We start from the raw sequence: 23,195 nt of genomic DNA on the forward strand, positions 1-23,195 counted from the left end.
GATGTTGTGAACTTTCTCTGTGTGATTGTTATTTTCTGAAAGAGAGGTTAACTAACTGCCGTTCGAAGAAAGAAAAGGAAAAAACTTCTAGCCTTGAGAAAAGGCCTTCCCCAATAGTAGTATCATATTTGAATCCGTCTCTTGAGCGTCTACCACTGACACAACTGGGAAAATATGATATGCTTCAATGATGGTAAAAAAAAAAAGCAGTTTTCCTTTTCTCCTTCTCTTTTCTTTTTCTCCTCTGACTCCAGCGGAACTCCCTGCCTTCTGAACTAAACTCCTTTACCCGTTTACTCCCAGTGTTGCTCAGAGCAACGCTACGGCAGGAATCAAAATGTAGGCCTCTAAACAGGTCTTACCCCGTCTGCACCTTGTCACGAGATATTCCTTTATTTTTATTTCCGAAATGCGTCAGTGCCACGTTCCAGAAGGTGACAATAGGGACTTAATTGCCTTTTTAAATTGCTTTTTGCACATTCACCCCTCGCCACCTAACTCTCCCCTCCCTTAAGTCAATTTGGTACCATTAGATGTGGGGGGAAAAAATACCCTTCTATAATTTTCTAGTCATTACTATAGAGACGGTCCCCTCACTACTTCACAATAACATTGTTCATTGTTGATTTGTGTTCAATTAGATGGGGCTATTTCCTTTTTAAAGTGCTGGCTTTCCGAAGGGAACAGGCCAGATGAAAACATATTTACCTTTAAAGGTTGTCTGCTGGATACGATGACCCTTCACCTTATCGTATCACTAGCTAATGCTAACCTTGAGAAGACCGCTAGTCCTCCGTCCACCTAGTATTGTCTTAGTAATGACTACAACCACCCTGTTGCCATCGCCTAGGCTACATTGTTCCCCATCTACTCACGATTCAGCGTAATAACATACATTTGCCACCAGCCACAAACGATCACAAGCACACAGTGGTTCAATTGGAAAATATAGCATAGCTATTATATTTTTTTCTAGGGCAACGACTTGGAGAGATTGTTGATTGCGGTCATTAAGACTTCATTGCCTCAACCCATTCTGCCAGCCAGTCAGTAAGTCTACTCAAACAGGTACTTGAATGTGATAAGACTTGAAGGAGTGTGATGCTTTTTTTTGTGGCCTTTATTGTGAAGGTGTGCCAGACAAGAGTCTGCTCTATGAATCTTCTCTGGGTTCTTCCTGAATAGGTTTTCTCTTCTTTCTTTTTTATGCTGTCATATCATGATGCAATCTGCAGAGGTCAACATTTTAATGACTGCTGTTTATATACAAAGTACAATCCACTGCCAATTACTTAATTGTCAATAGACTTTGTTGTTTCACTGATCTCTGTCATGCTATCCTTCAACCATAATATCATTTCATACATAATCATATCACAATACTTACTACAACATTATTACTACAAAGTACATTTCAAAGCTGGTTTCATGTTGGTTATATTGTCGTCGTTTTTCTCCTTCGTTCTCTGCAACATGTTTGCATATTGTGTTTGTATTTACTCAGTGGCTTATCCGCAACACAAGTTTATTTTGTCTGATTTGATTCTGGCCAAGAGAGATTTGTTGTATTTTGTGCGGCGTGACAGAAAGCCGTGTGTCACTTGGTAGGAAGCCGTTTAAACTTAAGGTTAATGCAAAATGATTTCCCGTCTGAAGTTCAGTAAACTGTCTTTAAAATTGATTTTGAGCCATTTATATCTACGTTTGTTTGAATTGTTTGGACATTGCAAGAGAGGAAGACAAGTCTAGGAACCCTTAAGACGAGTGCAGGAAAAAACTAAAGACATTTCACTGTATTTAAACATTATTTATTTTCACATACAAACAAAACCAGACAGTGTAACAGGCTATATGGGGTGAGGTGAGAGGACAGAAAAACAAACATCTAATAGCGGGTGGAAGTCAGAGATAAACAAAAATCCTGTTCATTTTGAATGCAACTTTGTATGCCAATGTGTTTTTTTGTTAGTTTTTTTCAGTTTGTATTTCCATTAAACCATCCATCCTGCTTTTACATTCTTTCTGTAATCCACTGCCACAACAACTCACTGCCGTTATAAGAATACACTGAGTTATGATGCAATTGAATTCTGAATAGCAATGAAGAAAAAGGATGATAGCAACCAATATTGTAGAATTGGATTTGGCCGGAACGTTTTGTCTCTCTGTGTGAGAGCGGCATTGTTAAACCCCACCAAAGATTACCCTGCGCTGCCAGGGAGAGCCAAACTACAGGCAGCTGGGTCCCATCTAACTGATGGAAGTTCTTAGTATTTCTGCTGAGTACTTTTACTATGAGTTTATTTCTCTGTATCGCATCTCCCCGAAGAGAACAGCATGAGCTGCAATGCACCATGGGACAGATTTAGTAGCCTTTGCACCAGGTGTGAATGTTGCATATGCTTCCTGTAAAGGGATTTAGAGCCTGCTGTCTGGATAAACTAGTTATAATAAAAATTGTGACTACTGTTACTAGTATTGCATTTTAAAGTGAAGGCTCTCTTTTTGGTCCACAACTCAAGTGCAGATTTTAATTGAATCTGGTGCAAATGCCTAGTAAATCTACACCTGTATGGGTTAGAATAAATAATTTAATGATTTCTGTTGGGTCAAATGATGGTAGGCTACTGTTTGCTCATGTTGCATCAGAAACCTATGCTCGACACGTTTTAGAAAGGATTAATACATGGATTCTCAAACCAGTGGTGTTCTTGCCAGAAAGTAAGCAATTCATTGTGCCTTTTTTTGATCTGGGTTCTTTTTGTGTCGTCATGGCAGCTTCACAGCTGTCAATCATTGGAGTGGTGTTGTATTGGGGTCGCTGTGACCTCGTCATTCACTGGAGCTTTACAGCCGCCACTCTCACCTGCGCCACTCGCTCTGCTCAACGGGACAGTGATGACATCACTCACTCTGCATGGCCACTCCCCCTAGGCTGATCAGTGATTGGCTGATGTGCCATGCCGGATGGCGAATCTCTTCAACAGCTGTTCTGATGCTTCCCTCCCTCTCCCTCCCTCTCTCCCTCTCTCCCTCCCTCTCTCCCTCCCTCCCTCTCCCTCTCTCTCTCCCTCCCTCTCTCCTTGTAATTAACAAATGACTTTTATAGAAGTAATAAATAAAATAGAAAAATGCCAATTTTGTAAGGATGATTTATAATAATAAAAAAATAAATTCATATTTGACGATAACAATCTCTGCCTGTTCTCAGATTCTACACTTATAAACATCAGCCATTAATGCATATTCTGCATGCACAAACATACATACACTACATCACAATGTACATTCAGTTCACATAAAAAGTGAGAGGTTTCTAATAAATATATTATCATAAGAGAGTGCATCAGGCACCAAGAAGGGAGAACATACGTTTTATTTTCAACCTTTTTATTTTTCCAGAAACAGATTGCCATATCACCAGACAAATCAAGGCAAGTGATCTTCCACTTCTGGGGCATAAGAATCAACTCCATGTACGTTATGAGGACAATACAAACATTCAACAACCCAATCACAGCGTTTTACCACTGAAAAGAAGTGATGAGCCAATATGGTGACCACTGCTTTGTCCTCTCTGAGATTGTCTGCTTTCCGGCTCCGTTCCGCACCGACATGTCCCCCAGGACTATCGCCTCATAACAAAACTTGGATGTGACCCTAGCCAGGCTCTCAATAATTCATTGCGCTACAATCTTAAACCCACATCCATATTCATATCTTGGACTGGAACGCCCAGTGTCTCTCCACTGCTATCCTTTCTGTCTCTCTCTGCCTCTCCCCTTTAATGTTGCATTCTTCCATCTCTTCTACTCATTGACCAAAAAAGGATTTTGAAAGCCTGGGGACAAACCCCGAGCCCCCTTCAAGTGTTTCCTGCACTCTGCTGTGCCCATGAAAAGACTTGGCCCAAAATCACAGTAGGATTTACAGCTTGACAGAGTGACCGGAGTTGACAAGACGCTGTGATGAGTGGCAAGGTCCAGTCAGCTCAGTCCGTCACTCTCGCCACAACAATGAGGAAACAACAGCAGGAGACAAAATACAATGAAATGTGAAATTAAACGTTGGGAATTTTTTTTTTTTAACTACAGTTTTGTAAACAAATTAAAGCCCTCCAAAAATGTATGGAGTATACTCTATTAAAATGATATAATTAAATAATATCTATAAAAGTATTTCCGTGTGTTTATACACCAGCACATGGACGTGGTACCTTTACTAAATGGTATGTATCTAAACTTTGGATGCGATTTACACTAGAGTGTGGTTTTGCACATACTGTAATATGCATCTACTGTATAGTATGACAGTCCATTAAACCCATGGATACTTCCATACCTGACAGCAACCTCTTTGCCCTTCTCTCTCCTCCATCCTCTCCGAGGGCAGTGATATTGCGAAGGCCCGCCTTTCTAAAGTGCAGTCTCAGCCACCGAGGGACCCTGTCATATCTTCAGTTATTAACCATGCCTATCAGTCTGTCTAGCGTGTGTGTGTGTGTGTGTGTGTGTGTGCACTGTTCAGCTCCTCACGGCCAGCATGGAGTTGACCTCCCAGATGAGGTTCCGGAGTTGATCCATTATCTGTTTCAGCTGTTGGTTCTTCTGTTTTAGCTTCTGCAACAGAGGAACAAGACGTCACATTAGGACCAATCAGGCCGACACTCACCAATGGACACACACACACACATTTAAACACGCGCACACAAGGAAACGTCGAATTGGATCAACAGTGCAGGCGATAAGATTCCTCGGGAAGACCAGGCCCCTGGTCTGAAACGCATCGCTAGCTAGCCTCAAGGGGGTTTGAATCTCTGAATCAACACACCGAGACCTGGGGCTCCAAGATCAGGCCCCAGACCAACAGAGCACACTTGGGCGTCAATCACGATCGGTTTCCCGGCAGATTACCTGTGAACACAACCTCCACGTCTCAAAGTCAACAGCTGAGATTTGCTTGAATGTCTAGCTGCTGTGGTTTGCGCGCAAACAAATAACGTCTTCTCCCCAAGCAGCCTGGGTAGGCACAGCTGCTGAATGGGCCCCCTCAACAGGAAGTGGCATCGCCGCTCTACCGACGGGGGCATGGGAGTAAGCTCTGTGTCTTAGTGGTGAGGTGGAGAAATGCAGCCGTGGAAAACTGTAGCGGAGAGAGGGAGAGGTAGAGAAAGTGAAGTGGGGGAGAGAGGGGTGGAGACAGTGAAATATGGAGAGGGAGAGGGGATTGAGATAGTGAAACAGTTTAAAACAGAAAGAGAGGCAGGTGGAGAAAGCTGGAGAGGGAACAGCAGACAGAGCTAGGGCGAGAGACAGGTAAAGAGAACTGGAGAGAGGGAAAGCCAGAGCTAGGGCGAGAGACAGATAAAGAGAACTAGAGAGAGGGAAAGACAGAGCTAGGCCGAGAGACAGGTAAAGAGAACTAGAGAGAGGGAAAGCCAGAGGTAGAGTGAGAGGAGCCAGAGTTCACTCAGGAGTTACAGTATATCTGCAGTGCAGTGAAATCTATTAAGATTAAATCCATCTCGCTCTCTCAGTAACACTGCTTTAGCCATGACTAATTACCAGTCGTTTTGGCAGCGCAGATAACACCTTCAGCAATCGATTTCACACAGCCCTCTTAATATAAACTATTTAGCTGATTGTCCTTGAAGATATGCTGGAGTAGAACATTTCGAACAGCTCCAAGGTGTCTCTTGGGAATCTCCCCCCCCCCCCGCACCACTCGCTCTGCCTTTCACTGCTCTCTCTACCTTGCTATCTCTGACTTGCTCTCTCTGTTTCTCTGTCTATCTACAGGGTGCAACTCATCATTCTAAGTACGAACTTGAAACAGCGGCATCACTCATCTTGTTTGTGTGAGCCGTCTGACAGTGTTTCCAATTCAATCACAGATACGTAATGAAACCTATTACAATCTGGCGCGATTGTGTGCAATATATTGCGCACCTTCTGACAGAAACCGATTTGTACAGAAGACAGACTGTCTAAATGAAAAGATGACCCAGAACTGCTATTTAAAGCCGTCAATGCAGTACTATTCTGTCACGTTAGGTAGGCCAACAGTAGCCATACGTGGGGTGCGGTGTTTACTATTATGGACACGTGAGAAAGGGGGGAGAGATGGAGAGGAGAGAGAGGAGAGAGAGGAGAGCCAGGGAGTGGAGTATGGCTCAGACCAGGGGCCCTCATCCATCACCCTGCTGATAGGAAGTGAAAGCTCTGACGGCCCTGACTGGTCGTCCAGAGAGAGAGAAAGAGAGAGAGAGAGAGAGTGGGAGAGAGAGAGAGAGTGGGAGAGAGAGAGTGGGAGAGAGAGAGAGCTTCCCCTTCTTCTCCTCGCTGACAGCCATGCCTGAGCGCCACGCTCCAACTCTCACTGTCTTTCTAACACACACACACACACACACACACAAACAATCTCCTACCCCCCCCACCCCCCCCCCCGCCTCCCTCTCCTCAGGGATCCTGACGTTGCGCTCTCTCATTTCCTCGCCTGCCAGTCAACGTCGGCGCCAGGCAATAATGTTTTGATACCGTTTTCATCTCCCGTCGCTGCCCCGGCCGCCGCTGCCGCGCTGTGCCGACCCAGACAGGGTGGCCAGTCAACAAGTCAGGGAAGTAAACATGGCGACGGGGCGCCTGCCGGCGGCAGAGACAACACAGGTGCTGGTGGGAGGGAAGGGGGGGGGGGCACCCTGCCTTGGACCGCTTACTGGAGATTGGGGGGGAGGGGGGGGGGGGGGGAATCTACCCGATGCGGCATGTCAAAGCGAGCTGACAAGTTTGTGGGTACTGAATGTGTGTGTGGGTGTGTGTGTGTGGGGGGGGGGAGGGAAGGGAGTGGTCCACACACTATTATCTTGCTCTTTCCCTTAAAAGCCAGCTGCCGTATGAGTAGGGAACAAGATGAAAGTGTGTGTGTGTGTGTGTGAGGGAGGGGGTACTGCGAGGGGCAGGGTGTGTGTGAAGGTGAGGTGACGAGAGATGCCAAACCTGAGGGATAGAGCCTTCTCTCAGGTGCTTTCATGGCACACCTGGGGAGAGAGAGAGGACCGAGGGAGCCGGCTAGCCTGGGCACATTTTGGAGTCGTTGAGGGAACCGCAAAATCCGGTTAGATACGTCCTCCCACTCTCCTGCATACTGTCATACTGGAGGGAGGGAGGGGGGCGGGGGGGGGGGAGGGAGGGAGGGGCAAGAGAGATTTTGAAAGAGTGAGAAAGGGAGAGTGAGGTATATAGAAAGAAAGATTGAGAGAGTGAAGAAAGAAAGACGGAGAAAAAGAGAGATGAGGAGGGTGGGAAAGAGAGGCCCATTACTCATTAATGCCCCTTGCTTTTATCCTGACAGCTTCCATCATCTGCTCTCCCTCTTTCTCTCTCTCGCTCGCTCTCTCTCTGTTGCATCAACTTAAAAGAGTTCCTCTCAAGTCGGGTCTGAGTGTTAAAGGAGATGAGACAAAGGGCTCGTGCATATCTAAGGCACAGTTACACTTACAGGAGGTTTTGTCATTAGCAAAGCCTTTCAAAAAACAACAAGGGGAAGGCGGAACGCTTTGATATCCAAAATGTCGTCACTTTTACGTCGAGATGGAACAAGGACTGAAAGTCAGAGCTGAGGCTTTCCTCTCTCTCTCCTTCTCTCGCTCTCCTTTTACTTCTCTCTACCACTATTTCTTATTAATGCCCTGCCATCTATCTCTCTATCTATCTCTCTGTCTCTCCTTGGAATCCTTTACTTTGTGTGTATTCTCTCTAGGGACTTCTGATCAATGGACAGTAATCCATAATAGGGAGGGCACCCAGAATCAGAAAGCTGTATCAGATGATTTATCTGAAACATTTTATTAAAATGTTGGTTCTGTTGGACCTGCTAAAGCCCTGGTGTCTCTCTCTGATGAGCGACAGAGAGAACTGAAGACCCCCCACGCTCACGCTCTAGTCAGCTAGAGCTAGTCATCACTGTGGACCACATCATCCTACCACTCGGCCAACACAGTTGTGATATTGACAGTTGAAGGGTTCTTTCTGTCTGAGATTTTCTTTGCTAACTGCTATTTATCTTTTCACACAGACGGCAGCTTGTCATCCGATGTACTGGTCACATCTGTGAGGAGATCTGTGTCGCAGTAACCATCTATCATCTTTGGAAGGCTGACAGTCTTCAACGCACAAACACCAGAAGCAGCAACAGCCTGCGCACACTGCGAGGAGGAGTTGATATTATTTATGAGCTAATTGATTCCGTTTCTGTTTATCCATCCTAATCTCCTGTGTTTGAATCATCAAATGTGGAAAAGCGGATCTTGTAATGATATTACGACATCAGTAGATGAGGCGAGAGAGAGGCAGAGATTGATCCGTTTGATCCGTTTACGTGTTTCATGCGGAAATATTTGTTGACGAGCAGCTTCTTAGTTTAGTCCCGCCTTCCTTTTTTTTCCGAGCGGGATTTCACCAGATCACGGTGGGATGGGGATGTTTGGGGCAAGGGTAGGGGCCAAGTTAAAAGTTGCAAGCAAAATGAGAATGGCGCGCCGTGCTAAAATGTGCCTTCACTCAGGATTCGGCGGAGGCTAATCCTCCCTGTCGCTGGCGACTCAAATCGCTGCTTTCACTCCCCGGGATCTGGCTGGGAATTACAAGTGTAAGTGTCTGTGAGTGAGGCGAGGGGATTAGGTAGAGGACGGGGGAGAGGGGAAAATGGGGGATGAAAGAGGAGCGCATGAGAGAGAGAGAGAGAGAGAGAGAGAGAGAGAGAGAGAGAGAGAGAGAGAGAGAGAGAGAGAGAGAGAGGGGGGGGGGGGGGGAGGGAGAGAGAGAGAGAGGGGGGGGGGGAGAGAGAGAGAGAGAGGAGAGGAGGAGGCAGAAGAGAGAGGTGAGGGAGAGACTGGAAAGAAGGGAGAGGAGAGGGTTAGAATGAGGGAGAGGAGAAGAGTGGACGAGGGGGTGGAGAGGAGAGATTGAGGGGTTCGTTGGTCAGCCGTGAGTTCTTCACCACATGCGTCTGTCCACTCCAGATCAAAGTAGAAGTGCCACAACTGACAGACCTTGTCTATCACCCCCACACACAGACAACACTTCCAGACAAGTTCTAGAGTGTACTGGGCTGTGTGTAGCTCGTAGTGAGCAACAGTGAGCTGTATGTGGCCTCAGTTGTATCTACTAGCCTGCCGTAGCGGTCTTGGCTGCATGGGGCAGCACAGCCTAGAGGTCACTGTGCTGTTAAGCAGGAGTTGACAGCAGGACTCGGGAGGATGCGCACAAAGGAGTCACATTTTCTCTGACATCACTTTAATAGCCTTAATTAACTTCATAGACTTTATAGCCTCACCCCCATCCCCACCCACGCCCACACACACACACGAAAGATTGAACAGCCAGTGTGTCCTGGCTTCAGCGTGGGTCTTCCCCGGGGGAAGCAAGCCCAAGGTTTAGGTGAGAGATAAAGCCTTCTAGTCCTGGGTGGCAGAAATACAATAGCCATGTTGTCATCCCTGCATAGACCGGCCCCTTTCAATATGTCTGCCGCACCCAGCTGGAGAGCTTGCAGTGTCAGCCGACTGGTGCAGAAAGGCTCCCATTGATTCAGGGCTTTAGGAGGAGCAGTGCAGGGGTGTGGCTGTGTGTGTGTGTGTGTGTGTGTGTGTGCGTGGCTGTGTGTGTGTATTCTCCTTTCCCTCTCCCTCTCCCCTCTCTCTCCCTGTCCATCTTTCCCCAGCACTTGACTCTTTGCCAGGTAGCAGTATTGATTAGGCGTTCCTTTGTGATTTTGTTCCCAGTGATTATAGATGAGGGTGCAGGCAGGTTGAGCAGCTTCTCCACGCCTCCTCTCTTAATGCCCTCGCCCGCGTCCAATACGCTCGGCTGCCCCTGGTGACTGTTTAGACCACAGAGAAATGATGACCACTTTGTCCAAACTTAAGCACTAAAGGGCTCTTTGGACCGCCTTCACCGGGGAACACTTAACATCTGCCTCAACGTGTGCTTAGCGTGTCGACCCTCCGCATTGAACCGCTATCGAGCGATTCGCTTATTACCTCACGGGGGGTCAAATAAAAGTCGTTTTATTTTTTGAAGCACGTGGCTTGGTTCCAGAGTTAACAAGTTCACCACGAGTTTAGAAACGGTGTTTAGGCGTTAAGCTGGAGTGACTGTTGATGAGGGTGGCGGTAGTTGACTGATAAGATGTGAGGGGGGGGGGGGTTTGGAGGGTGGCAGCAGGGGAATTCATAAACAGCAACTAAATGAGCAGACCATGAGGAAAGCAGCAGTCCACTAGTGGGGGGGGGGGGGGGGGAGGAGGATTACCATGAAAGCCAAACAGAGAGAGAGAGAAATCTGTAGCTCACTGCATGCACACTGTAGGTTGGACATAAAGCCTATAGATGTCAGGGAAGGAACCCAGATAAGGTGTGTCTTGGATTACAGCCAAGGGCATACATTATGTGTTTGTTTTGGACTACATTTGGACCACTGATGTTTACAAAGAGTTTACAGTTTAATGACTAGCAGTGGGTCCACTGGCTGTGGGCTAAGCTGGATAACTGAGGCAAGAAAATCTAGAGAAAAGAGGCTTAGTGTTTAGGGTGTAGGGTATACAGCATGTACTAGGCAGCATATGATCATGGTATAGTTTACCGTGCAGTTGTTTGTCTGGCAGGTGCCCATAAGGAAGGGGAGCAGTGAGCTTTCATCTCCCCCCTGGGCTGTCAGAGGCTTACAGCATCTGGCCCCGCCCCGCCATGCCCCACCCCACCCCGCTCCATCCCAACGCTCCCCATCCACCCCACAGTGGGAACAGGGGGCGTCAGGCAGATATCTGGGCAGATGAAAGCGGGAGAGCGTAAATCCACTTGAAAGTATCTGCCAGGCTCGAGCTGTTATTTAGAGAGCGGGGGAGCGGGGGAGGGATAGAGAGAGCGAGGGGGTTAGAGGGAGGGGGGGTGCGGTGGATGCAGGGTTGGCGAGAGTGGCAAAGTGTCACTTTTGTTTTGTTGGAACATCTCTTGGAAGGACTTGATTTCCCCCTTCAGACGTCTGGCAGGGAAGCGCCGTGCTCTGGGTTCACACACAGGTGCCGCTCTGAGGATGCTTTGAACACATCCAGGGATAGCATCCTCCAGTACACTGACAACAGACCCAGGCCTGTGGAACAAAATGCAGCCAAACCTCCATATAGTAAACAAACCCAACGTGATGAGAGGGGCTTGACGCAAAAAAGAGAAGAAAAATTATAATCATACTCTAATTGGTTATATAGCTCTTAGATGCTTCAAAAACAAATGAATGAAAATCACCTTGGTTTATTTGCTAAAGTAAGTATTAAGTACTACAAACCACTGGGGGGGGGGGGGGGGGGGGGGGGACGCTCTGGATTCCAGAAAACAGCCTCCTCATCTGCGAGACAGGCGCTTTTCCCCTCTGACCTTGTGTCCACCAATTAAAAGCCCCTGGCCAACAGAAGGGTCTAATGGTCTACATGGGAGGCTGCTAATAACCAGCAGACTGGGTGCCTGCTGCAGACAGCCTACTGATGCGGGAGGGAGGGAGGGAGGGTCTTTCTAGTGGTTACCACCTCTTCTCTCTCAGTCACATTCCAGTTCAGGGTGATGTTTGTTTATCATCAGGCCCCGGCAGATACACAGCCCGCTCTTCAGACAACAAGAACCACCAATGCCACTGGAATTCATTATACACCCCTGCCAGCCAGACAAATAGTCTGCCAGTTAAACAGCCAGCCAGTCAAAACAACCAGCCATTCGTGGTGCCGGAGAGAAAAGGGAAAAGAAGGGGGGAGAAAGAGGCGTCCTGTTTGAAATTACAAACATGTTTTGCTTTTAATTTCTCACTTTCTCATTTGAATAAAGAGGACAGACGCGGTAATTAACAGGGTATTAGAAAAGCAAGAGAGTGCGCGCTAGAACGAGGGATAGAGAGAGGGGGAGCGAAAGAGAGAGGCGCTGTGGAGAATTAATAACAGGCCAGATCTCTCCAAGGCCCCCTTAATGGGCTGTGACAGGAATTTATTCACACTTACGCTGGTATTAAATCAAACCGGGGCCGAGTGGTGATGGCAGCAGCCAGTGGAGGGGCATGGGGGTCTCCCCTCTCATAGGGGGGTGGACAGAGCGATGGAGGGAGAAAGGGAGCGAGGGACGGAAGGAAGGAAGGAAGGGAGAGAGGGGACGGGGGGATGGAAGCGAGCGATGGAAGGAAAGGAGCCGGAGTGGGAGGGAGGGACATGGAGGACACAGGAGGAGAAGGGTCCAGTGAGACACTGGGGGGACGCGGGTCATCAGCAACGTCTAAGGGAATAGATCGGAATGTGAGGGTGAATGGAGTTCTGAGCAAACAGCTATTCATATTTCCCAGATGGAAGATTTATCAAGGAAGAAGAGAAAAGTGAATCATCATCTTTCTATTCTGGAAAACGCACACTGACTCAGTCAGTCGGTTAGCCAGTCAGGCAGCCAACCAGTTAGTCAGTCAGGCAGCCAGCCAGTCAAGCAGCCTGTAGCCCAGTCGGGCTGTCAGTCGAGCAAACCAGCCAGCCAACCAGTGTCCTCTCTGGACGAGACCGACAAGCAGAAGGCTTTCAACGGTCATAAGAATCCAGTCCACATTGCTCTTCTGTGATGTCCACTGATGGTCCTAGGCATTGTGTCCTTTCCACTAATTGCTATGTGACCGGCAATGTGAAACTTTCATTAAGATTGGTATTCACGTCCACTAGGGCCCCAGCCAAGTTTGCTCGGTGTTTGAGGTAGAGAAGGAACTCGTCCCAGATTGATATGCAGTGTCACAGTCTGCAGCACAAAAGGTCTGCAGCTCTGAGATTGAGCAACCTCAAACCATTAGGCGCCAATGAATTATGGCTAATGCCTTCTTAAACATTTATGGAAACACACGGAGCCCTCGCAGGCACTCATGCATACCTGGCTGCTCGGGCGCGTGCTCGTCAAGCTCAAGTGCCCTCCTGGCGGCCGCGCACGAGCTTGTGCACGTTTTTTTTTGGCCACACTCCTTTGCCACCTCTGATCAGGCGTTAGAAGCGTGCACGGCTGGGCACACAAACATACGTGCACAATCACTGACACGCTTCTCCTGTCTGCTGACATGCAGGCACATGTGCTCTATCCTCCGTATTACACACGCACACACAGACAGATACACACACACGTGGACTGATACACAGATAGACACACACATGTAGACACATACACACAGACAGACACACGCACACCACAGACACTTGTGGAGAATGATGCTGCTCCCCTCCTCCCCCTCCTCCCCCTCCTCCTCTCCAGCTCCGGCAGATTGCATCACCATCAGTCAGCGAGGCTCCGACAAACAGCAATTACCCCAATCGACAGATAACGAGAGCAAGGCTATCACTCACCGCCAGGACGGCCCATGAAGCAGCAAGACATTACCATGGAGGAGTCATTTATCTGGCTCCTCCACATCTATCTAGCAGGCTTAACATTCAGTCTACCAGCTCGCTCCCTCTCTCCCACTCGTTCCCTCTCTACCTGGTTGGCAGTAGTCCCATCTAGTCTAGTTGGACAGGGATTGAAAAGTGTTGGTGTGAAAACTGGTCCCAGTTTTTTGGGGCAGTCAGCTGTAACAGTTCAACAGTTACCTTCCTTTTCAAATAGTCAAATCTGCTGCGCTTCAATTCAGAGCGCACCTCTAAAACCTTGGATGGTAGGTTTATGAAAATTGAAAAACAGACATCAACAACAGTGTGAGTGTGCACTTTCACACACAAATAGCAAAATCTTTCCATTCAACTTCTCTATTAATTTGCCCTTACATCAATCTCCTCTCTTCATTCTCGTTTGGCATTCTGTTAAAGTGAAAGTCATATTTCTCCTCTAGAGAAATGTCATTTCATCAAGCCTGCTGTGTTATTCCTTTGAAAGCCTAGTATCTAGGTCTGAATGGTTAAGAGCTGACATCTTACAGTCTGTACATCTATCAATCCAAACGCTCGTCAATCTTTCCACCCACTCCTTTTCTCTTTCTAGCGTCAAAAGACAGAACGGCTGTCTACCTTAAACACTTGGATCTTCTCCCCTTTACGAACTATCTGTTCTCCCCTTCTTTTCCCTCATCTTCTTTTCCGATTACAAATCGATCCATCTGTCCATATCTTAGTTTATTTGTTTCCATTCAATGTCTCCCTTTCTTTTTCCCCATGTACAAAATTATCCTTTCCCCCCCTCCCCCTATTTAAGCCCCATATGTCCATCTGTTTGGACATCCATCTACTCATCTCGCTTCATCCCTTCCATCCCCCTCCCTCCGCTCTCCTGTTGACTGCTAGCTGGCTAGCTAGCTACTATCTGGCTAGCAAGCTGCTATCTGGCTAGCTAGCTAGCTGCAATCTGGCTAGCTAGCTACTATCTGGCTAGCAAGCTGCTATCTGGCTAGCTAGCTGCTATCTGGCTAGCTAGCTGCTATCTGGCTAGCTAGCTGCTATCTGACAAGCTAGCTGCTAGCTGGCGCGGGTCACTGCGGCAGATGCAGCCAGGCTGCTAACATCTGCTTCCCCCATGCTGTTGCATTACTCCCCTACTGACGAGCTCACCGCCTTCACCTCCCAAAGCATGTTCTCTCAGAGCTGCATGTTCTCTCAGAGCTGCCCCCATGTGGGTCTGAGCAGCTGGGGAGCTGATGAGCTGGGGGAGAGGAGGAGAGGAGGAGAGCTGTGGAGGAGAGGAGGAGAGCTGTGGAGGAGAGGAGGAGAGCAGTGGAGGAGAGGAGGAGAGCAGTGGAGGAGAGCTGTGGAGGAGAGGAGGAGAGGAGGAGAGCTGTGGAGGAGAGGAGGAGAGCTGTGGAGGAGAGGAGGAGAGCTGTGGAGGAGAGGAGGAGAGCTGTGGAGGAGAGGAGGAGAAGAGGAGAGCTGTGGAGGAGAGCTGTGGAGGAGAGGAGGAGAGCTGTGGAGGAGAGGAGGAGAGCTGTGGAGGAGAGGAGGAGAGCTGTGGAGGAGAGGAGGAGAGCTATGGAGGAGAGGAGGAGAGCTGTGGAGGAGAGGAGGAGAGCTGTGGAGGAGAGGAGGAGAGCTGTGGAGGAGAGGAGAACCGGAGAGGACAAGAGGGACGCAGAGCGGAGCAGCTGGGTGCAGAAGTACGGATGCTGAGGGGGAAGGAGGAGCGAATGGGAAGAGTGAGAAAGGCTTGAAACCTACGGCAGAGAATTCAGTTAGTCCTGGGTGTTTGTTGTCTTTGTAACTGAGTGCAGTTTAGCTGCCGTTTTCAACTGCAGACAGAGCATTCCAGAGCAGCCAGGGAACGCACTTAGAACTAACCAAACCTCATCGCTGACACGGGAGACCTCTCAGTCCATTATAACTCTGGACAGCCAGACATGCACCTATTACAGCTACGCGTACACACACACACACACACACACATTTCCAACCACATTTGATGACTATAGAAAGCCAAGCAAAAAATACTGTCAAATAATGCATGTTGGGTTTTACCAAAAACTATAAATACTTCAGGTAAAGCTTGAGGGAATGGAAAGAACTAAGAGTGCAAGCTGTTGGCGTGTGCGTGTGTGAGAGACAGAGGGAAATGGGGAGAAGGAGAGAAGAGAGAGAGAGATATGTAGAGAGAAAGATGGATAAAGGAAAGAGTGATGTGAAGACTGTGTGTGTGTTAAATAGACAGAGTAGGCCTTGGCCAGTAGACCTTATTAACCTTCAGGACTTCTTTAAGACTGCTGGCTGTTTGTGTGTGAAATAGCGGGAAAAAGAGAAAGAGACACATACAGAGAAAGAGAGAGAGTAATATAGAGACTTTTGTTTGTGTGGTAGGTATGCCCAGCAGGCCTCTCACCTTATTGACCTCCAACACCTCTCTCCTCTCCTCTGTTGCCGGGCGGACATGGCTGGCTGAGCGCTCCTCGTGTTTGGAGCTGTCTTCCTCCACGTAGGGAATCAGTTGCTGTGGAAACACCAAAAGAATGGATTTTTCAATATGAACAGTCAACTACAATGAATCATCACATGTTCTTGTCATTTGAAGCAAATGAATCAGTAAGTTAGCCTGGGCCAGTGTCCTAGGGTCTGGCTTGCCAAAAATATTGTCATTTTAAACTTACACATCAGTAATACTTTCACATTCCTGAAAAATAAAAGGCTTTGTGTGCCTCGTTGCTGAAGCCGTTAGCTGTGAAAAGTGAAAATGGTTATTCTATGTCGCTCCTCATCTCCGGGCGGCCCTCTTGATTACAGAACCTTTTGAATCTGCTCGAAAGATTCCAACCACCTTTCAGCCTGACTAAATAGGAGAGCTCTATTCATTTGGAAACATTTGTGGTGCTTGACCTTGTGTGTTTGACACGACGCTGAGCTTCTGTAGCCTCCTGATATCCTGGAGAGAGTCTGACGACGCTGCTTTAAATAATACTGCCCCCTACTGGTAAAAGCGCCTATGAAACTGGATGGGCCTGCTGTGTCTGGTGGGACACGGTGTTCCCTGTGCAGCACTGCATCACACACTCATAAACACACACACACAGACACTTTAAATGAAACACATGCTTGTATTGTACATGTATAAGTGCACATGTCTCCCACACACACACACTAACCTATGAATACAGACACAGACACACTCATCCATGCATCCACGCGCGTACACACATCACTACCTCAACATCCAATGTTTCAATTGCTTTACTGTGTTGATAAACGGAGGAATTCATCGGCCATTTTGTGCTTAAGAAAAGAAACAACTACCTAAAGCATCCCTCTGAAAACACAACTTGCATTCCGAAATCAAGATTGTAAACACAGATTAGCTATAGGACTGAAAACAATTACCGGCCAATGAAAAGCTTTGCCAGGTGACAAAACACTGTTGAGTCCAGAACAAACGTGGCCGAGTGCTGTTCCAAATTCCGGCTAATTCCTGTTTCATGGCAGCTTCGACTTGAGGTTTTAGAAACTGGCTGAGGCTATAGACAATGATTAAAACAGACTGGGATCACAGCATGACTGGAGGACTAGGGTTGGAGGATGTGTGTGTTGGGGGAGGAATTGCTGGAAGACTAGAGAGCAGAAAATCTTGAGCGCTCGAGGGCTGGGAGTAAAGGACAGGGTTGGTCTGGTGTCTGAGATGCCTTGGAGGCTTAGTGGCTGGAGGCCCCTGGTGAAGGCCAGCTCCAGTACCCTCAAGCAGGGAGGGAATCACATGTTAGGTGGGGGGGGGGGGGAGTGTGAGGGAGAGACATACACAGAAAAGGAGAGAGAAAGCAGGGGGGGAGATAAAGAGAGAGGGGGAGAGAGAAAGAGAGAGAGGGAGAGAGAGACAAGGATGGTATCTGGCAGTTCTTTTACAGTCCCAGAATTCTCTGCCAAGCCCCAGCTGCCGGACTCTCAGGGGAAAGAAGACAGCAGACATGTGCTGGATATCATATTAGGCAAACCCGGCACTTGTCACATGGCCCAAAAAAGAAAAAAATGGAAACGGAAAAGTGTGAGTGAATATATATATATATGTATATATATAATTTTATATATATATTCTAACAATGATTTTGGGAGTTGAACCAGAGACTTGAATTTTTAGGTAAGAGAAGTTTCTGGCAGCATATGGAGCAAAATGTAATGTGCAGGGTAGGGAGACGTAGAAAGAGAGGCGGAGAGGGAGAGAGGTAGACAGAGAGAAAGATTGTATGTGTGTGTGTGTGTACATGTGTGAGTCATAACCTATGTCTCCTCCACCCCAGGATGGATGGTTGTTTCCCTCCTGACAGAGAAGAATGGGATAACGAACCTCTCCAGGTCTCCTTACTAACAACAGGCAAAGAGAATGGGAAAAAGGTGGATGGAGGGGGGAGAATAACAGCCGGCGGGGGGAGAGAAGGAGTAAATGAAATGACATGGCTGCCGTCCGCAGTGCAGGAACTGCCAGAGCGTCGAAGACCTCGCTGATTGCTCGAGGGACGAAGGAGAGAGGGAGGGGAGGGGGAAACGCTGATGTCTGCATCTCCACCAGCTGTTCATTACCGAACCCGCTGCTAATTAGGCCCGGCTGAGGTCATAGTGGCTGAGTCATTGATTCCACTTCCTGTTTGAGGCAGCCAATAGCAGAAGTATCAGGCACCTGAATTCTACAGGATGATAAATGGTGGCCTGCAAGGGCCAAAATCAACATCCTCAAGCAGCAACATACTGTGGTGGAGTATTGGTCAGTCAGCAGTAAGTGTGTCCAGGCCTCATATGTAAACACTAAAACAGGGTGCAACAGTGTGGTGTCGTGGGTGGAGTGGTTTATACACAAGACCAGAGCTACAAAGGAAGGGTCCCATAAGCTGCAGTTCACACTCCTGCAGCAGTAGGTAGGAGACCCCGTTAGAGGTCAGCATAGGCTCTTACAGAGAGACACATCATGGATGTCAAGTCGACCTGTGGTCCTTAAACTCAATTAGGACTGCCAAAATGTGAGCCAAAAATACATGAGTAAAAATACAAGTGGACCACATTTTTTTATATCTATATATCTATATATATCTATATATATCTTTATCTATCTATATATATAGATAGATAGATATAGATATATATATAGATAACCCGTTCTGTGTACTTAGGATTCAGGCACGACGAAAGCAATTTCTTCCAAACCGACAGGAGACTAGGCCCGTGGTCAGGATAAATGAAATCACCTAACCCAAGTTACCACAGCTCCGGCGCAGTGTTTATGTGGCCCTGCCTCAGCATGAGCCCCGGGCCAGCCTAAGTGGCACTGGGAGGGTGTAGAGGTGGGTGTCCATAACCACCGCTAAGGGGCCCCTGGGGGCCGGACAGCAGAACAGGCAGGAGGATGTGGAGCGGAGATGAGTTAGACCTGAGGGAGGCTGTAGGGGAGATAAGAATCCCTCTGGGGCTTCCTGTGACCTACTTCCTGTCAGTTCCCCCCCCCACACACACACCCCTCCTCCGCACACACACTAGAATGACGGCCATTCTCTCAACGAAACTGGACTCCAGTGGTGTTTCACTTCTACAGGAGGATTAAAACCACTGAAAGCACAATACCCCCAACTAGAACAACAATTTGCATCAAAGGTCGCAAGGTCAAACAAAACTTCTCATCAACACTGACTGGGACAAGGACAAAAAAGAAAGAGAAACCGTTCCCACGGTATCCATGGGCTGGGACCGAGCACATATGACCCACCACTCACCTCGGGGGGGATTGTTTCTAGACCGGCACAGTTTTCGTTGCATTTGTCGTAGACGAGGCGCAGCTTGCGGAAGAGCACGGAGAGCATGCGCAGGTGCTCCTGCAGTTTGCCCAGGCGGTCCTGGTGGGTGTTGGGGTGGTACGTCACTCCGTTAGGGAGCTGGGGACAGATGGGTCTGTTAGGAGCACTAGTGGGGACATTCCAGGCAATGACCTAGGAACATAATGTACATCAATTCACCTTTCAAAACTAAAGCGGTCGTATATGGATGGTCTACCGCGGTGTTGATTAGCTGACGTCAGCACTTCATGTCTAACAGTGTGAGTCATTAGTAATAACTCGCTCTTATTACAAACACCACTGCTGGCATACTGTTTAACGTCTATTCACCAGACTGCATTAAATCACAGGGTGCCTTTTGGTTTAACTTATCTCTCTGATCTGGCATACCTCTCAAAATATTGTTGTATCACAAACCATCAACAACTGTTTCTGTGGAATAATGTTTTGACAGGAAGACCTGTGCTTGTTCTGTCTGATAATGAACATCTCCTACAACTTTAAACGACTGCCTCTGGGGTATGCATACCTGCAGAGAAAGTGAAATCTCTTTTCTAGTTTTTCCTTTTTAAATTGAATAAAGAGCCTTCAATCTGAGAGCCAAGTTGCAACAACACTGTTTGTACATTCTGTGAGGAGGCGGCAACTTGTACTGCAATAATGTATTCGATATATTTTCTTCTTCCCTCTGGTTTTGATTTATAATAGGTTGCAGAAGGATTTTTTCTCAGGCACCAGACACCAGACATGAAAACAGGAGGCTGTCCTGAACCTCTTCTGGGAGCATTCTGATCCTCGGGATGTGTCGACATGGGGGCACAATGAGGCTCAAACGCTTGGCTGGCTGGCTGCTGATGTAGTAGATGCTGTTTCAGAGCAAACAGTGGGGCTGCACTACTGCTTGCTTCCCAGAGAGAACAACTTTACCACAGAACTAGATTTGTTAAGTCAAGGATAAAAGCTGGAATAAAAGCTGTATTTATGTGTCTTCACTATTACATGTTACAGATTGTGTTCCGTCTTTATTTCGTTTAAATATTGCCTGCAATCAAACAGGGTTTCCTCTTTCTTAGTCACCAGTAAATGGAGCACAGAGAATAGAATTGGTTGAACTTGCATTTCAGTCTGCTCTGGCCACCAAACACAGGGACAATACATGTCATACTCTGTTACAGCTATCTGACACTGGGTGGAGAAAGAACTTCTATTTGGGTCGGCAGACGTAAGCCCATGTTAGACAATAACTTTCTAGGTGACAAAGAGTGTTACAAGTGATGGTGACTGTATAGTGAGGACAAATTCCTTGTGTGTGTGTGTGTGTGTTCACCTGCATGTTTCTCAGCAGTTGGAAGATCTCCATGGTGCGCAGGACAATGTCCTGGACCGTCTCCTGGCCGATGCGACACAGAGACGCTGTGTTGACATCCCTGGCGGCCTGGGCCTGCTGCCCACCGAATGGCGCGGAGGTCATAAGGCCGGTCGCTATGGGAGGGGTTGTCATGGAGACGGCAAGAGTACCCGTAAGTGATTGATAGGTTAGTCTACATATACCAGGGGTGTCAAACATACGGCCCGCGGGCCGGAACCGGCCCCCAAGGAGGTTCGATCAGGCCCGCAGGATAATTTGAAAGTGGAAAAAATGCATAAAAGACATGGAATTAATATTTTTAAATCGCTGTAATTCATGGATTATCCGCTAAGGGGCGCACTCTTTCCATCAGAGTAGAAGACAAGCCGCATCACTGAGACAGACTGAAAACAGCAGACGGTATCAATTAATACCTTGGTCTCTACTAGGGATGGGCGAACGATGCCTTGTGAAGCTTTGGTGGTTTCTTCCGGATTGTGCCGGCCCAAAGAGCCGAACTATCGGCGCTTTGAAAATGAACAGCGTCATCTAGCAGCCGTTTAAACTGGCTGAATGAGGCGTAGTGGTTGTCTCCGACGGTAGACTACCCTACGTTATTCAATATTTAATTAAGGCTACATGTGTTCATTTTGATCTGATATTAGTGCTCACACATTAAAATGTTGTGATACATCCGTAGGCCTTTAGAATTATGTCATTTTCTCACAGTAAAAGTTAAAGAATATCGTACGAGATTCACTGGACTGGGGCGCGAACTTGGGATCCCAGATTCGCATTAACAATATGTAACCGTACAACGCTTTAACCAACTACACCACCGAAGAGATCATTACTTGTTAAAGCGGTTGGACGGACTTTATACGATATGGTCTTTATATCAATTAAACTAGATAACACAGAAGAAAGACATGATATTTTGGTTATTTATAGCAGAGTATGGTATAATTTTAATGGTCCGGCCCACTTGACATCTCCCTAGGCCGTATGTGGCCCACGATGCGAAATGAGTTTGACACCCCTGACATATACAGACCTCGACATGCCTGGTCATCAAGGTTCCAAAGAGAAGGGAGGAAGATGAGAGAGAGCAAGTGAGAAGTACCAATAATCAAAATCAAAATGTGATTTTATTCGCCCTGTTGTTTAACACAAACACGGAATTTACAGTGGCCAGAAGGTCCAAACAATAAACTTATAATAAAATACGGATCTTCAATCACAAAGTATACAAATTAGAACATTAAATTAATGAAAGTATGTTAATTGTGTGTTCAAATTGAATTAAAATGAAATTGTAAGAAAATAGTGTGTAACATTTGCGTTTTAGCCTTATATTAAAGAATATGTGCATTTTGAATATATGCAAGAACGTGTCAAATCTAAATTATTACATTAGTTTTGCTGCAGACCTAACATCAGTCGGGAACTGTTAATACAATGCTACAATTCACAATTTGCAGTACCCTACTGCTCTACAAAAAAATACATCTGACATATGGAAAGGATGGCCAACACTGGTACTGTACTAGCTAACGGAACTATATGTGCCATGTGAATGATATGATATGCCATGGTAATATGCATATTCAAATTCAAGCTTTTGATCTCATATAAACTTGATAACTGCTTCAATTCCATACAATCCAGGAATGCAGGCATGCTAACGCAACGAACGTTAGTTACTAGTCTGTAGTTAGTTATAAATCCTGGCTATTTTTTTGTTAGCTACAGTATACTACAGAACTGTGCGAGGCTGCAGCAAAAGTCAAGGTAATTTTAGTAAGCATTCTGCAAATTAATGAGCAACGTTAAAGCGCAAAAGGCAGCTAGAATTTCTCTAAAGCTAAAACATTTTAAAAGTCGTGATAATACCTGTGTTGTCTCAATAGTGGATGTTTAACATTTGTTTCTTCTTTTCTCTTCCGAGGAGCTCGATTGCATCGCGAGACTCCCTCTTGACGAGTATTTTAGTATGAGCGCAGCTGAATTCATTTTAAATCATCTTTTAGCTTTTGACTTATATTTTTTAAACAAGGAATCACATGTTATTGCTATATATTTAGAAGTATAATATTATTACAGTGTTTTTTATAATACATAACAGAATTAGCGTAAAAAGTTAACTAGTCTCCGAGCTAAAGTATATATTACGGTAGATCAGAACTCGCTGCTGTACTTCATTTCTCATAGTTTAAAGCGCCACCTAGTGGTTTATATTCCATCCCGTTCCAAATTATTTTAGAGAATGCGTTTTACAATGTATCAACCATTAGCATAATTGAACTACAAAATGGGACTCTCACTCTTTTTATCGGTGTGGTCGTTTCTAGAATAGTCACCAGTAGGACCCATGTGAGCATAAACATTGTGTAGCATTGGCAACAAATATAAAATATTTTTATAAATCGTTGCAACTTGCAAGTGTAACATTTGCATCGTAGGCTATATGACTGGGCTATGAAGCCTTTGTGAGCCATATTTTTCAAATTGAAGTATCAAATATAAGAGGTGCCTGAAATAGATACTTTCACTCATCCCGCTTACTGTGCCATGCCAAA

At 46.7% G+C, this 23,195-nt stretch overlaps 1 protein-coding gene across 3 annotated transcripts; it reads right to left on the minus strand.

Moving 5' to 3' along the window:
* Positions 1-3,373: 3,373 nt before the first annotated feature.
* On the minus strand, positions 3,374-22,595 carry med30 (mediator complex subunit 30). 3 transcript variants are annotated; one of them, XR_006956086.1, is made up of 7 exons: positions 22,510-22,576; positions 21,667-21,680; positions 20,596-20,819; positions 19,209-19,367; positions 15,851-15,958; positions 6,996-7,151; positions 4,534-4,619 (listed from the first exon to the last, which is right to left on the minus strand). XR_006956086.1 is itself a non-coding variant. In XM_047019939.1 (6 exons), exons 3-6 carry the CDS (start codon positions 20,767-20,769, stop codon positions 4,524-4,526), a joined length of 537 nt encoding a protein of 178 aa, XP_046875895.1. In that variant the 5' UTR covers positions 20,770-20,819; positions 21,667-21,680; positions 22,510-22,572; the 3' UTR covers positions 3,374-4,523. The 3 variants fall into 3 exon arrangements, 2 of the variants coding, with proteins under 2 accessions (XP_046875895.1, XP_046875896.1); XM_047019939.1 differs by lacking the exon at positions 6,996-7,151 and having other exon boundaries at positions 3,374-4,619; positions 22,510-22,572; XM_047019940.1 differs by lacking the exons at positions 6,996-7,151; positions 21,667-21,680 and having other exon boundaries at positions 3,374-4,619; positions 20,596-20,750; positions 22,510-22,595.
* Positions 22,596-23,195: the final 600 nt, after the last annotated feature.

The sequence above is a fragment of the Hypomesus transpacificus genome, chromosome 4, assembly GCF_021917145.1.
Source record: "Hypomesus transpacificus isolate Combined female chromosome 4, fHypTra1, whole genome shotgun sequence".
NCBI lineage: Eukaryota > Metazoa > Chordata > Actinopteri > Osmeriformes > Osmeridae > Hypomesus > Hypomesus transpacificus.